Genomic DNA, 16,507 nt, shown 5'->3' with positions numbered 1-16,507 from the left:
TAAAGGAAGTGAATACCAAGAAGCCATGAGTCGCTTCAGTTAACCACTGATGTCACAGTGATAAGGGGTTGTAGTCTTATACCCTAGGTGGCATTCCACACCGTCTCTACCATACAGTCTCATCTCCACTTGAGTCTGGGCTTATGTCTGATCTTAGTATTTTGTTTCATGGATGTTTATGTACCATACTACAATGCTTTTAGAGAGAGAGTGTGTGTGTATGTGCATGTGAGTGTGTGTGTGTGTGTGTGTACATGTGTGTATGTCTGTGTGCATTAGAGGAGGAGATAAGGAGGGTAAATTCTTCCTTACTTCTGTTACTTCCTTCTAGAATTTTTCATTATATTTTTATGTGTTATTTTCCACATCATCTTAAATATTAGCCTTCATAGTCCTAGGGGAAACATTTAGTTTTATTTATTTATAGGATTTATTTTGTGTGTGTGTCTATGTATGTGTGCTTGCATGTCTTTATGTGTACCATGTATGCTCAGTGCTTTCAGAAGCCAAGAGAGGTTGAGTCATGAAACGTTGTGAGCTGCCTCAGTGGTCTCGGTACTAGGAACCGAACCCAGGTCCCTAGCTTTGTTTTTTATTGAAATAATATTCTATTTTATATTACTCAGAGGCAATCAACATATTTTGGGGGTTTATAAGTCCCATACAAAGAAATGCCACCTCTCTGCTCAATCATATCATTTTATCATTTATTTATTTATTTATTTCCTTCCTTCCTTCCTTCCTTCCTTCCTTCCTTCCCCTAAACCTTCCCTATGCTACCTCTCTGTCTCTCTGTCTCTGTCTCTACCTCCCTCCCTCCTTCTCCAACTCATGGCTTGTTGTTATAATGAGTGTTATCTCTCTCTGTGTATTCCTAAATATATAAATACAGCCTCCTCAGTTACCATAATGTTACTTGTATGTATGGTTTCGAGGCTAACCACCTAATACTGGATAACTGACTCAGGGACTCTTCTCTGGGGACGGTGACCTCTCCTGCTTTCTGCATTCCTTAGTTACATGTAGTTCTTTGGTTAGCCTTTAGGGGCCATGAGATGCCCCCTCCCGTGTTAGTGTGTCTGTCTGCAGGTGTTGCCAGTGTTCAGGGCTTGTTTAGGCAGCCATGCTGATGAGAGTTCATGGGTACAGCTTCCCTGACGTTTCTAGGAGACGCCTTACAGCAGGTTCCCTGGTGCTCTGGTTTTTGCAATCTCTCCTCTCTTCCTCCATGATTCCCTGAGCCTCGGGTGCAAGAATGGCATTCTAGGTGTATCAGCTGAGGCTGGGTACCACACACTCACAGTCATTGTTTTGCATTTTTGTAAGTTGTGGTTTTCTGTAGTGGTCTTCATCTGTACCAGGAAGATGTTTCTTTGATGGAAAGTTAGATGTGTAACTATCTGTGGGTTTAAGAACACATAGTTAGAATGTTCTTAGGGATTGTGTTGGTTTAGTAAAGTAGCAGGTGTAGATTTCCCCTCGAGATCCACGACTTCACTAGTCCTGTTTAACTGGTTAAGTTTCTAGTATTGAGCAGGATGTACTTCTGTGTGAGTAGGCCTTTGGTCCAAGTAGAGAGCTGTTGGTTACTGTCAAAATATGCTCACCACTAGCGCGCCCTTAGTGATATTGTGCCACGGCGCTGGTTGTTATTTTAGTTCACAGGCTTCATGGCTGTGTATGACATTGCTTCTGTCCCTTGGAAGCTTGCATGGTCCTTTCTGGCTTAAGAGCCAGTCCTTGGGAAGGGGGCTTTCAGGCCAGGTCCAGTTCAACCTTCAGTCCTGTGTCTGAAGTACATGGTGCCTTCCAAAATAGGGACTTTATCTTCAACCACTGGAAGGCAACCAAGGGCCACAGCAATAGCCTATAATGTGTGTGTGTGTGTGTGTGTGTGTGTGTGTGTGCATGTACCTTGACCAAAATCCTGACCAAAAACTCAAAGGAAGCTTCTTGTGCTTAGGCTTTGAGGGTTTTGATAGTCTATAGCTCTCATGGAGAGCTTTGTCAGCCCAGATGGGAAATCTGCATTTAAACTCTAATTAGCTCTCTCTCTCTCTCTCTCTCTCTCTCTCTCTCTCTCTCTCTCTCTCTCTCTCTCCCTCCTCTCTTTCCCTGTGTGTGTGTGTGTGTGTGTGCGCGCGCGCGCGCGCGCACATGTGTGTGTCTGAATGTGTACATGTTGTATGTTTGTGTGCATATGTGCGTCTATATGTGTCGTGTGTGTATTTGTGTGTGTGTTTGTGTGTGTGTATACATTACATATAAATTTATGTAGGTAGATAGTAATAGGATTCTTTATGACCTTTGCAGATATCCTCACTGGTATTATATCTACTTCCTTCTGGATTTATCTCAGCCCCTCCCTTATCACTGTAGCCTGGCATCCACGTCCCTATTACCCCCCAACACTCCATTTCTCTCTTTACTTCTGGTTTCTGCAGTTACTCCACACTATATATTTACATCTGAAGCCTTGGAGCTAGGAGCCACAGATAGGCACCCATAACATTCATTTTTCTTGGTCTGGATCACCTCTCAATACTTTCTTTTCTAGTCTGATTCACCTACTTGCAAATCTCATGATTTCATTTTTTCTTTAAAGCCGAACACCATCCTATATACTGTATGTATATTTGTGCCATATTTTCATTATTCATTTGTCAGTTGAAGGATATTTATATTGTTTTCATGATTTCTAGAAGGAATATCTAGTTTTAAAGACTAAAGTCACATGTAGCACTACAGTCTTTCTGAAAGTTCATATTTGAATGAAGCTGAGAACATTGGTTTTCAATTGAAACACACACACACACACACACACACACACACACACATATTCTTGTCTAAGAATTACTAGAATAGCTAGAAGACAGACACAAGGTTCCATTAGGGCAAGAAAGCCACACATTTACTGAGCAACGATGATAGACAACTTAGGTGAGAACACTTCCTGAGGGAGCCTTGTGGGTTCTGGCTGCCGTCAACTCCCAGGTAATCCTTGTTTAAAGCCATTAAAACCCTAAATGGCTTTAACTAAATTGGGCATGTCCGTTGAAATGGTTATATTTTAGACATCACGAAACAATTTTGAGAAACCAATAAAGAATAATTGACACCACCAGACTCCTTACATTCAAGATACAAGATTTATTCACACCAACAAAAAATAATCACAACAAAATATATACTAATTATAAAACTGAAAGGGTATAGTGACATAGACTGTTAGGTTCTCTTTTGATTTTGCTTGTTTCTGTAAATTTGCTTGTTTCTACATACATTTTATTCATGAAGGAATAACAATCATTAAGACGCAGCGGCCATCTGCATTTCTTGTACAGAGCAAAGTGCAGAAGCTTTTGGTTACAACGGCGTTTGCATGAAACAACAAACTAAGCTAAGAGCCCAAAATATTACCTTTTTTTCTCCACATACATATATCCACTAAACCGAGAAATGAGCAGTTAGTATTCCTGCTTAACCCTCACTAACACTTTTTCTTGTTTTTACTAAGTGCAAAGTAAGGAACTGTGTTTTTGCCTCTTCTTTAGTTGATCTCAGAAGATGAACTATCTAATTCATGAGAAAAGCGGAATTTCAGATACCTATCATCTTCCTTACTCTTAGGGTCTAGGACTAGCTTGTCCTCGTGGCTGTGAAACTTGTGGCTCTGATGTTCCAGGCTGGCTTTGAAACTTGCCTGACTATCGATCACATCTGACTGATCGGCGCTCTCGATCACATCTGACTGATCGGCGCTCTCGTGGCTGGCTTTGTTCTCCTTGGACTGCTCAAGGCTGTGTGTTTCCAGACTTGGTTCGTCCAGCTGCCTTGACTCATGGCTGGCCTTCCCGTTGCTGTCCTGATCAGAGGGCACGCTCAGAAGCTGGGCAACAGGGATGACCTTGAGGGCCTCCTTAGACTCACCACTGTTCACGTGAGAGGTGAGGTCCTCATCTGTGGCATCAGGATACTGAATCAAGAACAAATTGAAGAATTATATAAACAGCCAGGAACAAGAGCATCATAATGCTTTGATCTCTAACTTTTAGGTCAAATTGTACTAAATACTTTTAAAATTTTAATTGAAGAAAAATAATATTAGGGTGTACTTTGTATTTCACCAGTCAGTTTCATATCAATCACTTCTGGTTTAATATGGATATCATCTTTGTGTGTGATAAAACCTGTAAGGTTCTCTTTCTGATGAAAAGACATTGAACGTTAAAGTTAAACTGAATAGTAACGCCAAGGCTAAAAAAGTCTAATCCGGACTCCTGTCTAAGCTCATTGTAACAGTGACTTTACAATGCCTCTCACCCACTTAGCTTTCATTATATATGACCGTTATATATATGGACATTATATTTAACATATAATTGCTGTTTCCCAAAGTAACTATTTAATAACATAAATTGCCCCTAAATATCACTAAGACTTTAGATATGGAAAGATGAAATTGTGTGTGATAGGTAAAATTAAAAAGACATCACGCACACTTTTAAACAAGACCATTAAAATCGAAAAAAAAAAAAAGCTCTGTATTCAAAGATCATACAGTAGATTTCAAATAAATGCACAGTGCTTGATGGATAGTGAGTGAATTTGCAGACTCTGGTTTCTTAGAAGTGAGATCAAGCCATAGCCCTTCAACATGTCTGTTCATTATTTACCTGTTCATCAGAAACCTGGAAACTCCTAGACTTTGACCTCAGTCCATAAGCCAAGCTATCACCTCGACCGTCCGGGACATCGACTGTAGGGGCAATTGGAGTGAAAGTGTCTGCTTGTGTACTAGCAGTGAAGGTCTCATCAGACTCATCGGAATGGTGGGATTCGTCAGATTCCTCCGAGTCCACAGAATCCTCGCTCTCTGCATGGTCTCCGTCGTCATCGTCATCATCATCATCGTCATCCATGTGGTCATGGCTTTCATTGGAATTGCTTGGAAGAGTCTAAATCACAAGTCAAGTTGGCTCAGTAAATTAGTGCTCAGGTTTGAGACTATAATAGCTTCGTTGAAACATTTTAATTTAATTTCAAGGTCTTTGCGTTTACAATACATTCCACGGTTTTAAGCTAATGAAATGGGCCTCTTGTTTGCTTTTTAACACACAGACAAATGAAATAACATTCCGAGGCACTTTTATTTTGTCTTTTTGACAAAATATCACTTTCTTAGATTTTTTCAAGTCGAACTTATAAGTAAAACATTCATATTGATAACACATATTTCCTTGTAAATAGTGTACATTGTTAATTTACTAAATTCAAATAATTACTAGATTGAGTTTCTTTAATTTGAAACAAATTCCCTAAGACATCAGATCATCTGTATATTAATATAGAGATCAAAATCTATAATTGCCTCCCTATTATCAAGGATAGTTAAGAAATGGCTCTGTTATACATGTGTGTACAAACTGCAGCCAAAATCCATACAGTGAACTAGAGATTAAAGTCTATTAAACTATAAATCTACAAAGGTTATGGTTCTTTTGATCTAGTTTTTCTTATCATAAATTGTCTCCATGTTTAAATTTAATCTTGAGGGAAATTTTTATTTATTTGCTCAGCAAATAGGGAAAGAACACTTATTAAATAATCTTTAATATTATCAACATAAATACTTTAAAATAAAATATCTTGGCTTGGTTAAGCATTGATGATATAGTCATCAAATATTAGTTAAAATATTGTAAATTTCTTTTCGTATTTTCATATTTTACAAGAGGCTTAAAGTTTCAAATAGCAGGCATAAGTAGGGACTTTCTGTAACACTAAACTTCTCTGAAGAACCTGTGTATTTTGGTGATGAATGAACACAGAGCCCCTCTAAGCAAGCTTTTGAGTGGAGATTTACTTGGATACTTCCTAAGGGACGGACAGTCTGAAGAAAATGATGGGGTGGCTTCTTCGGTGTCTCTAAAAGTGAGTCTCAGTGAACGCAAGAACTTACCTCTTGCTTAAAGTCATCCTTTTCTTCAGAGGACACAGCATTCTGAAAAAGGAAGGCCACATATCAGTACACAACATACATGATCAGCTGCTTAATTCTAAAGTTACCCTTTTCAACCTAATTCAGGTGTCATATCTCAGACTGCCAGATGATACAATAGATTCAAAGGCTACCATGGATGCAAAGTATCCATTGGTCCTCTAGACACTCACTTACCTCTAAGCTTGAAGCTCCCGCTACCTACCCTGTATGGCTTGATTAGTAGCTGCTCATCAGCATTTTAGGGTTTTGTTAATTTATTGTTTGTTTACTTTATTTTTTGTGTGCAACTGTTTTGCCTGCATGTGTAGTAGTGTACCATGTATCTGCCGAGCCCCCAGGAGATCAGAGGACTACAAAAGACCCCTGGAATGGAGTTAAAGAAGAATGTGAACTGATATCTAGGCGCTGGGAACTGAACCTGGGTCCTCTGCAAGAACAGCTCTGCCATCGATCTAGCCCAGCTGTTCAGTTTTGAGAAATTAAAACACGATACCTGAAGTGCAAGGAGAGTCTGCTTTTGAGATGGGTCAGGCTCCAGCCATGTGGCTACAGCATCTGGGTGTTTGCTGTAAAGCTATTTCAAAAAAAAGTATGCATTTGCTATTATTAAAAAAAGAAACACAGAGCTCTGTAAGCCATAATCTTAACATAAACAACAAGTGCTCATCTTCAGGAGTATATTCTTAAAGGCTTTTTAATATTTTCTTCTGCCTCTACATCACTGAGATTCTAGAAAACTGACTCTTGAGCTCTTTGGCTACATCCTAAATACCATTTGATGACTTATACTGTTACTTCTTTACAAAATGCATCCCTGTATGTAAAATTTTTCTTTTGTGACATTTTAAAGTACTAGTTATGGTCTTCCTTTCCTATATGGAAACGTTAATTTCCATCATGTTATTGTAATTGAACATCTGTGTTCTCCAGACTGTTGGAAGACAGGCAGCCCCACCACCATCTCATACATCCTGTGTACAACTGCTTCCATGACTGTCTTCGCTGAGCAATGAAGCTGCAGTGAAGCTCTACACTGGCCTTTGTTCTGTTCATCTGGACCTGAACTCTGTGTGCCTTTTTGTCCAAGCACACGGTCTGTGTTTCACCAGCATATTCTTACCTATGTGGAGGCACAGGTATGCTAGTGCTGCTGGTCTTACGTTGAAACTTGTAAAGGTACTGGTTTGGTTTTTGTTCTCATTTAGAAAAATGTGGTCTAAAGTCAGCTAATATGCACAGTAGATCCAAACAGCGCAAACGGACTTTTCTTTTCACAATGGACTTGGATGGTATTGTAAATATCATAGTCATATGATCAGCTCCAGCTGACATCTGAAGTGACCTTCTAAAGTCAGCCTGTGGGATTTTCCAAGCATGCTGACTCAGGAAAGAACCAGTCACTCAAGGTCCTGTGACCTGCTTTATGTAAGTAGCAATAGTCTAGAACGTAACAATCTAATTATAAGAGAATCTGTTTATTAAAAACAATGGCCTATTTGGTACTGTCTCTGTCTATAATACATAGTAAGTACTTTGAAATACACAGGCCTAATTATATAGATGACTAAAATGGCAACAAAAAAATTTTGCTGTTCCTAGCAACCTTTGCTACGCTGGCAAACAATCTTCAGTTAAATGATCAACCCAGAGGTGCTTACCATCTTCTCCTCCGAGCTGCCAGAATCAGTCACTTTCACCTTTAAGACAGAAAAGTGACAAGGAAATGCGTGTGAGTGTGCTAAAGCTAAAATTCATTTATTTTCAAGAATTCTCTCTAAGATTCAGCTGTACTCACCGGGAGGGAGGAGGCAATGCCAAATAGGCAAAAGCAAATCACTGCCAATCTCATGGTTGTAGTTAGTCCTGCAATATGTTTTATGAGACACAGTTGATGTCTTGACAGGTTCAAATACACTCTTGGCACCACTAGATCATCACCAAGTCCCCAATAAATTATGGAATCTTTCTACATCTCAGAGAAAATTTCAGTGTGTAGGCTTTTGAGTCAATCTTTTTGTGCCTCTCCTTCCTCCCCACCTCTCATCCTTAGCAAAGAAAAGGGCAATTTCACAGCTCTATCTATCCAAACTTTATGTCTGGAGTCTCAGAGCTTATGCCCCCACTATCTGATGTCTCTAGCACTCCACACACCTAGGATCTGTTTCACAGTAACCTAGTTATTAAAACACAGAACTACCGTGAGAGTGCTTTCTCCAAGGAAGAAAGAAAGATAAAAAGAAAATAGAATGATAAAAGAAAATTGCTTTTTCCATTTTTCCAATTTGCATTTCAAATGTGATTTTTAACTTACATTATACAAAGCTGAAAGAAACAAAGATATCTTTGAATTTGAGTAAGATATTCTATTTGGAATAATAATAGTAATAATAATGATAAAAAGACACTGAGAGCAGGCAACAGCTTTTCTGTGTGTGTTGATGAGTCTGTGTTATCACACTGGGACCTTAGTGAAAAATTAAAAGCCAAGTGCAGAAGCAAGACATTAAGGAAGGATCTCTTTTGAAGTGAGACAGTTTCCTAAAAATAACCGTATCTGGTTTATATTAATATAGAGGATCCTTCTTTACTAGTCTCCATAGTCATCCAGCCACTTTAAAATGATGCAGACATTTGTTCCAAAGATACATAGAACTTTACAATGTGTGTGTGTGACAGGGAGAGAGAGAGAGAGAGAGAGAGAGAGAGAGAGAGAGAGAGAGAGAGAGAGAGAAATTACTAGCAGTTCTTTCTGTCTTTTAGAGGACCAACTAGATTTATTTTTAACTTCTACATCCAACCCACTTTGAAAATACCTGGAAGCCTGTAATGTACCTGACCAGCTTATTCAAAAAAAAAAAAAAAAGACCAGCCCAGCAGGAGTCTGACTAACAAGCTGTTAAAAGAATGTTCTCTGGACTCACCCTCAGAATCCAGTCAGGAGAACTGCAGCCTCATGGGCCACTGCAGGCTTACCTTGGCTGGTTTCCTCCGAGAATGCCTGCCGCAGAAGACTGCAAACCCAAGCAAGGATGCTCTGTCTGTGTGAGCTGCTGGTGGCTCAGACCTCCCAGAATTTAAATGCTGGTCCAGACAGTCTCCACCAATCAGGAGGCGGAGTGATGTGTCATGAGGTTTTTGCCACTGCCCGGCCCACCTGCTCCTACACTTCCCCCTCTGGTTTTGTGGTTTTTGTTTTTTTTTTAAAAAGGAAGAAAAGGAAACACACACAAAGCATTACTTATGAACGATGTCATTAACTACCCTTTTCATTTATAGGCTGCGTTTAGAATCCCGGAAGAGCATCAGGGATCCATAAGGAGAGGCAGAGGAGATCACCCTCACAGAGACTTTGTTTATAGTTACTGAATTAGTAGAAAAACATCAATGGGAGTGAAAGGTATGGATTCTCCTTCTGTCTAAGTTACAGATAAAGACCACATGGATACACTATTTGATTCTCTCAGACTTACTTAAGACTAGAAAACTGCTGTCTCGGCAGAATTTTCAGAACCCCCCTTTTGCCTTTGTATTCAGTAGCTTAGGTTGGCTGGGGCACAGTGGCTCAGTTTTGTATTCCAGACGATCACCATGAGTTTGAGGCTAGCCTAGGCTCCACACTGTGTTCCCGGTCAGGTGCGGCAACAGAGTGAGACCCTCTCACAAACGAAACAAAGCCTCACAATACAACAAAAGAAAGTGACATCTCAGTTTTGACACTTGAACTATGCAGCCGCTTGCTGGCTTGCTGTTTGTACAAACCACACAGTGACCCTAAATTCCTCTCCTGCCTCCACTGACCTTTGGAGATGTGAACGTAGTTGCTCTGTTGGAGCAGCTGGGAGTGATGGTTCTGATGCTATCTAAACTATAATGGCCATATAGAACAGAAGAGGTGGTTGCTCCAGATAAAGCCTGCCTAAGCAAGCAGTTTGTGAGACTGGAATGCTTGCTGGGTGGGGAAGCTGCAGGAGCCAGACTGCCTGTCAGTCCTTCTGTAAGCAGTGCCCAGTATGACCCTGGGCAAGACACAGCCTATTTACAGGACAATGGATTAGTGTATGTAGAGGTGACAGCATTCCACATTTTGCAATGGCCCCTCCCCCACAAGTTAAAGAACGTGTATGTTTTAACTCTTACTGAAATCTTCATCAGAGGCAAGGAGCTGTAATTTATAATGCCTTTGAAGTGATCTTTAAGCTGTACACATTAAAGGGTATTCTGAATATTTTTAAAGACACTATATTTCTGAATTATCTTTTTTGAGTTTTATTTCCTGGAATATATAAGGTTGGCTACTTTAAAAGATTTTAAAATTTGTATTAACAAAACGTTACTGAATAGTTAAGATGTATTCAAATGAGATAAAGTTATAGGTGAAGCAGACTGCTTTAAATATTTAATACTGTCCTGCAGTTACTGCCTTTCTTCCCTTACCCGAAATGGAGAACACAGGCTTACCTTACATCTCCAGTGTAAGAGGCATGCAGAAATTGAGATTAGAGTTAAGTCAAACCTTTGTTGTATTAGACATTAGTGCCACTTGCCAAACCCTGCTTTTAATGTGAGTATAGATTAAGTAATCTTCTACAGGGTTAGACTAAGCAGCACAAAACTGTTTCTAGCATTTGGGTTACCTCTTGACAGATGTATTCTAGATGAATTGATACTATTACCTTGAAGGTCCTTAGCACACTCTTTATTAAGATGACTCCTATGACTATCAAACATTAATCACACAGGTTATAATGTTGTAAAAACAGACTCCTTATTTCTTAAAAAAAAAAAAAAAAACCCCAACAACAAACGTTTTTGCCTTTAAGCACAACGCCCACAGGAGTTTGTGTTTTCAGTGTTGTTCAGGGAAATTCCACAAATCCTAAGGCAGCAAGCCGTCCACAGGGTTCACTGCAGTTTACTCTGCGCCCACAGGAATGATTCAACACGAATTAGGGAGGTATAGGAATAGATTTTGCTGGAGCTGAGCCACCTGGGGCTGAACCATCTGACCCTTCCAGGACTCTTTTTCATTCTAACTCCCAAGTGCCACACGATGGCAGCATTTCTAGAAAGGGCTACAGACAGTCCTCAAAGGCTTCGAAGATTTTTCTGGATGCATCCTCAGAGGCCGACTGTATACACCCTGTTTCCCAGAATGCAGAGTAAGGAAGTATTTCTCAGCAATGACCCAGCTGGCAACCAGGGCCAGGGACCCTGAGAACCGAAGCACCTCTGTCCTGCTCTGTTGATGCCTTCAGCAATTCCATTGCGACAGGACTGTCTGTTTCCCTCTTCCTACACTCACACCAGTGACCTTGAGGATGAGGCTTTACACTGGGAGCAGTTCTGCAAAGCAGAGGACAAAACGCCCTTCTGACTCAAGGAGGCACGCGCTTTTGCTTTCCGAATTCAACTATGCTGCTGACATTTTCCCTGAGTGGGATTTTCCATTTGTTTAGAATTCACACATTAAACAATTTAAATGCTTGTATTTCTGAGTCTCTGGCTAAGCTCACAGTTGGAAGATAGGAGCAAGAGTTTAAAATGCCTAAATTCTTTGTAAATCTTGTCAGTGGAAATAAAGAAGTTTAGTTGCAAAGGGTGATTTGTGATCTTAAAATGTATATACCATAAGAAGTTAGATAGAAACATAAAGAATAATGTTATTCTCTTGTTTACATAAAAATCCCCACATCACTGGAAAAGTTAAATGTTTAATGCCTCTTAAGTTGATGGGATATTTTATTATATTGGCATTCACCTTATCTGGAAGTTTGTCATTAGATTCTATATAGTACAGCTTTCTCAGCTATATATATATATATATATATATATATATATATATATATATATATATTCATTTTGTCCCCAAATAAAGATTCAGTTGTCTTGGAATTGTCTTGCCAGCATAACTTAACCTGTCAGGAGTTTAGTCTATGGAAAGGAGATATTATTCATTAAAGGGTGAGATTTTTTGATTCAGACATGAAAATATTATGTTGTACAAACACCATTAAGAAATAATATAAGTTCTTTTATCCCATGGTTAAATGCCATAGACAACAAAATCAACCTCCGAGAAGGTGGTCTTATAAAAGGTGGTCTTATAGAAGGTGGTCTTTTCTTATAGAAGGTGGTCTTATCTTATAGAAGGTGGTCTTATAGAAGAAGGTGGTCTTACATGGGTAATCATTAATTTTGAACTAAAACAAATGAAAAAAATTGACCTTAAAGCCCAGGATATGTTACAGAGGGGGAAAAAACCCTCGCTGAATTGATATCTTTGATTTATATGTTTTAGGGCACAGAAAAGTTTCACTGTGATATTCATGCACACACACATATACATACAGACACGTGAACATGCACATACACACATGCACACACACGCAATACACACATACATGCACACACATAGGCACACATACATGCACATGCACATACACACATGTGCGCAGGCACACATACATATACAGGCACACACATGCACATGCAAACACACATACGCACATGCACACACACATAAATACATGCACATGCACAGGAACACATATACAGGTACACACACATGCATAAACAGGCACACACACTTACATGCACATACAAATAGTCACACACACAGGCACACACACGCAAACACATGCACACAGATACACACACAGACATATACACACAAATACATACACACAGATACACAGACACAGACACATAGACACACAGACACACACACAAGGCACTGATGCTCTGTGAATAATATTGCAGGAAATATGAACTGAAGGTACTTCTGTGCTGTGTCAACTTGAGCATATAGCTTATCTGTGTAGTGTGGTTTTTCTACTTATACGGGTTTTTGCTTATTTTCATTTTTGAGATAGCGTTTCTCTGTGTAATAGTCTAGGCTGTCCTGGAACTTGCTTTATTGGCCAGGATGCCCTCAAGCTCAGGCCTACATCTGTCTGTCTCCCTAGTGCTGGGATTAAAGGCATGCACCACCACCTTGCCTAAGTTAATACACTGTAGAGACACCACTTTGCCCTCCTAGATTGCTTGTTTTAGAAAGACCCATGCTGATTGCTGAGTCCTACAGTGAAGTGATTAAACTCATTTATACTCCCAGCTGTGTATGAAGGAGCCCTCCTCCCTATTCCTTTAGTACTTCATTCTCTCTTCCCCACTTTCTTTCTAACTCCCTCCTTCCCTTCCTCTTCTTCCTCCTCCCCTTCTTCCTTTTCCTCCTTCCCTTCCTCCTCTTCCTCCTCTTCCTCTTTCTCTATTCCTCTTCTTCCCTTACTCCTTTTGACTTTCCTTTCTCACCCTCTTTCTTCTCTTCCTCCTCCCCTTCCTCCTCTTCCTCCCCTACTTCTCCTCTCCCTGCTTCTCTCCTATTCCTCTTTCCCCTTACTCCTTCTCTATCCCTCCTCCTCCTCTCCTTCCCCCTCCTCCCCTTACTCCTCCTCCCCCTCTCCACATCCTTCTTCCTAACAGTGCTTAGGACTGAACCTAAGGAACTAGAGCCATTCAACCTTCCCTTCTGACTTGCTTCCTGTTCTACACCGAAGCAGTCTCGTGGTCTACCATTGAGATGCAGTTCCACTTTCTAATTGTATCTATCTATCTATCTATCTATCTATCTATCTATCTATCTATCTATCTATCTATCTATCTATCTCCGTGTCATTATTCATAATGGAGACACATTAATGTTCTTCACGTTGAAGTCCCCTTAAAGTAGATTTATTTTCTCAAACGATATATTCCTATACTGATGGGTTGAATACTCATGAAAATGAAATGACATTTGAAACTCGTGTAGTCACTGGGGTTAAGGAAGTGTGGTTGAGAAAGAAACTCTGGGATGTGGACAGAAAGGCTCGTGGTCAACATCTTCTGCCCAAACTGTCACTTAAAGAGCCTTGTGGGATTTGACTTGAAAGGAAGTCCCCCTTCTCATCCAGCATCCATCATAGGAGCAGAGAACTTCACACCTATAGCAACAATGAGGCGGGCACGGGTGAATACAGAGATTCTGAAGAGAGAGGTCTCTGCTTCAGAAAAGAGGATAGCAGCTGCAGGCTCTCATTTGAGCAGATATCCAACCGTATCAATAAGAAATAATGACAGGTGTTTTGTAGAATGTGTAAAGGGACAGAAACATTCTACGAAATCAATTTAAGAGAATACTTGTTAAAATTTGATGTTTAAGTAATCTTTGGTAAGTTAATATAAGAATGTGATTATTTTAGTGTAGAACAACAATAACAACAACAAAACAAAAGAGAAAGAGACAAAGTCTGGACACCAGGAGAGAGACTAAGGTGGATATTTTCAAGGCCCACTTCCCTAGAGGCATTTTCCTGTTTGCCATCTGCTGTTGAGGGATGCCGACATTAATATCCCTCCCCCCATACAAATACAGGACATAAATAATTGCAACACAAGTTTGATTTTTTTCTTTAATGTTTGAATCTTTAATAAAATATAAGTTCTATGATGTGTTCCTGTATATGTCAGAATTCATTCAGTGAATGAATAAATTAATCTTCTATCATAAAATGTATGTTATTTCTACGCAGCCCTAGTGACCCCTGAAAGATTTTTTTCTGTTGCTTTCGTAAATCCCCATCTTCACCATCTTTTCTGGATCCCATGGAAAAGAACTCTCCCATTTTCTCCCATTTCCTAGAGGATCCTGGGAAATCCCTCCACTGGCTCATTCCTTGACAGTATTGATCTGGATTATTTCAAAGTCAGTTTCAGCTCTAAACTTCTATAATTTTTGTGTTTCTTTTAAGTTTCTGAAAAATACAATATTGACTTTACAACAGGAGGAGCCTTTAGGTCACCAGCATAAACTGCAGCTAGATCCCGAGACGTTCAACTGAAGAGTAAATTCTGACACAGAGAGTCACTCGTAGACCAGTAGCCACCAAGAAGCTAAAAAGCTGAGATATTTATTCATAGTAAAATATCATGCATACTTTAAATGGACTGTACTATAAATAAAAGTTTATATATAAAGTTAAATGAACTATACTATACTATAATACTATTTTTTAAAAAAATCAAACTGTATTTTTATTTCATTTAATACTTCTCTGTGTGTGTATGTGTGTGTGTGTGCGTGTGTGTGTATACACACACATGTGTGACGTGCATATGGAGGCCAGAGGTCACACGTGGGTGTTGCTCCTTACGGCTGTCATTTCTTTACTCACTTAGCCATCAACCGTATTTTTAAAAGCATGAAATCCCTCTCAACAAATGGCTTTCCTGTCAGTCTCCCATGTGCTGGAAACTCTGCTCAGACTTCCCATAATATAGATTTTCTACAGGCATTTCTCAATGTGGGTCAGATTCTGTTGTCCCACGAGTAGGAGGCTGGAACCAAAGAGGTTGGCCCGTTTCTTTCCTGGAAAGGGAGTCTGTGGCTTTGGGGGCAGCTTTACTGCTGATCAGATGAGGCCTTTGCAGCTGACCACGACCCCCACCCCCGCTGTTTTTAGATCTTGCTTTCTTCACTCCCCTTCTCTGTGTCTCCAAGCCCCATGGATGTGATGTTCAGATAACCCTTTAATTTCACTTTGCATTCAGTGAAGTTGCTGGGGAGTCACACAGGATGAAATTTGTTGCCAGTGCTGTGTTCTCTACCCATGGAGTCCTTAAAACAATTTACATTGTTTCATTGTAAACATTCCCATGTAAACATTGTTTCATTGTAAACATTCCCATGTAATCACAAGGTCAGCATTTACTTCTTTCTGTGGTAAGAAGTAAGAGCAACCCCAAACCTACCTTTGCTTATTCAAAACTGAGATATTCAAAATAATAATTACAATGCTGACAAATTTACATGTTTTAAGGGACTCGTGTATTGGACAATTTTTTAGATTGTGCATTAAATCAAAAGTCCTACCAACCATCTTAATTTGCATGATAACTTGAGGTTTGTTTGGTTTTTCAGATTCTTTTTTTTTTGTTTTTTGTTTTTGTTTGTTTGTTTGTTTTTTCGAGACAGGGTTTCTCTGTGTAGCCCTGGCTGTCCTGGAACTCACTCTGTAGACCAGGCTGGCCTCGAACTCAGAAATTCACCTGCCTCTGCCTCCCAAGTGCTGGGATTAAAGGCTTTTTTTTTTTCAGATTCTTATACTTGAAGCTAAGTACTATCTCCATCCTGTCTATTGGTGAGGTCTGCTCACTTCTTGAAAATGCATGGCAGGGTTGAGAGATAGCTCAGTTAACACGCGCTTGCCTTTACAGCATAGAGATCTGAGCTGAGTCCACAGAAACCCCACTGGGGGGGGGGATAAAACAGACAAAATAAACAGAGAAAGAAACAAAGAGACAAAGAAGCAAAGACAAAGCCACATCCATCCATCCATCCATCCATCCATCCATCCATCCATCCCTGCTCAGCATTGTCGTTCTTGCACTGGGGAGGTACAGACAGTTGTACTCTCAGGACTCTCTGTCTGCCTTAGCCTGTTTGGTGAGTTCCAGGCCAGTGAA

The 16,507-nt window shown here is 39.9% G+C and overlaps 1 protein-coding gene across 1 annotated transcript; it reads right to left on the bottom strand.

Moving 5' to 3' along the window:
- Window positions 1–3,135: 3,135 nt before the first annotated feature.
- On the bottom strand, window positions 3,136–9,059 carry Spp1 (secreted phosphoprotein 1). The gene is made up of 7 exons (XM_029545238.1): window positions 8,978–9,059; window positions 7,800–7,867; window positions 7,663–7,701; window positions 6,498–6,578; window positions 5,963–6,004; window positions 4,677–4,958; window positions 3,136–3,976 (listed from the first exon to the last, which is right to left on the bottom strand). The coding sequence occupies exons 2-7, from the start codon at window positions 7,851–7,853 to the stop codon at window positions 3,551–3,553; spliced, it is 924 nt and encodes a 307-aa protein (XP_029401098.1). The 5' UTR covers window positions 7,854–7,867; window positions 8,978–9,059; the 3' UTR covers window positions 3,136–3,550.
- Window positions 9,060–16,507: the final 7,448 nt, after the last annotated feature.

Source organism: Mus pahari, chromosome 13 (genome assembly GCF_900095145.1).
Source record: "Mus pahari chromosome 13, PAHARI_EIJ_v1.1, whole genome shotgun sequence".
Classification (NCBI taxonomy): Eukaryota; Metazoa; Chordata; class Mammalia; order Rodentia; family Muridae; genus Mus; species Mus pahari.
The sequence above is the reverse complement of the archived record's forward strand: the minus strand, read 5'-3'. Positions and strand labels throughout refer to the sequence as shown.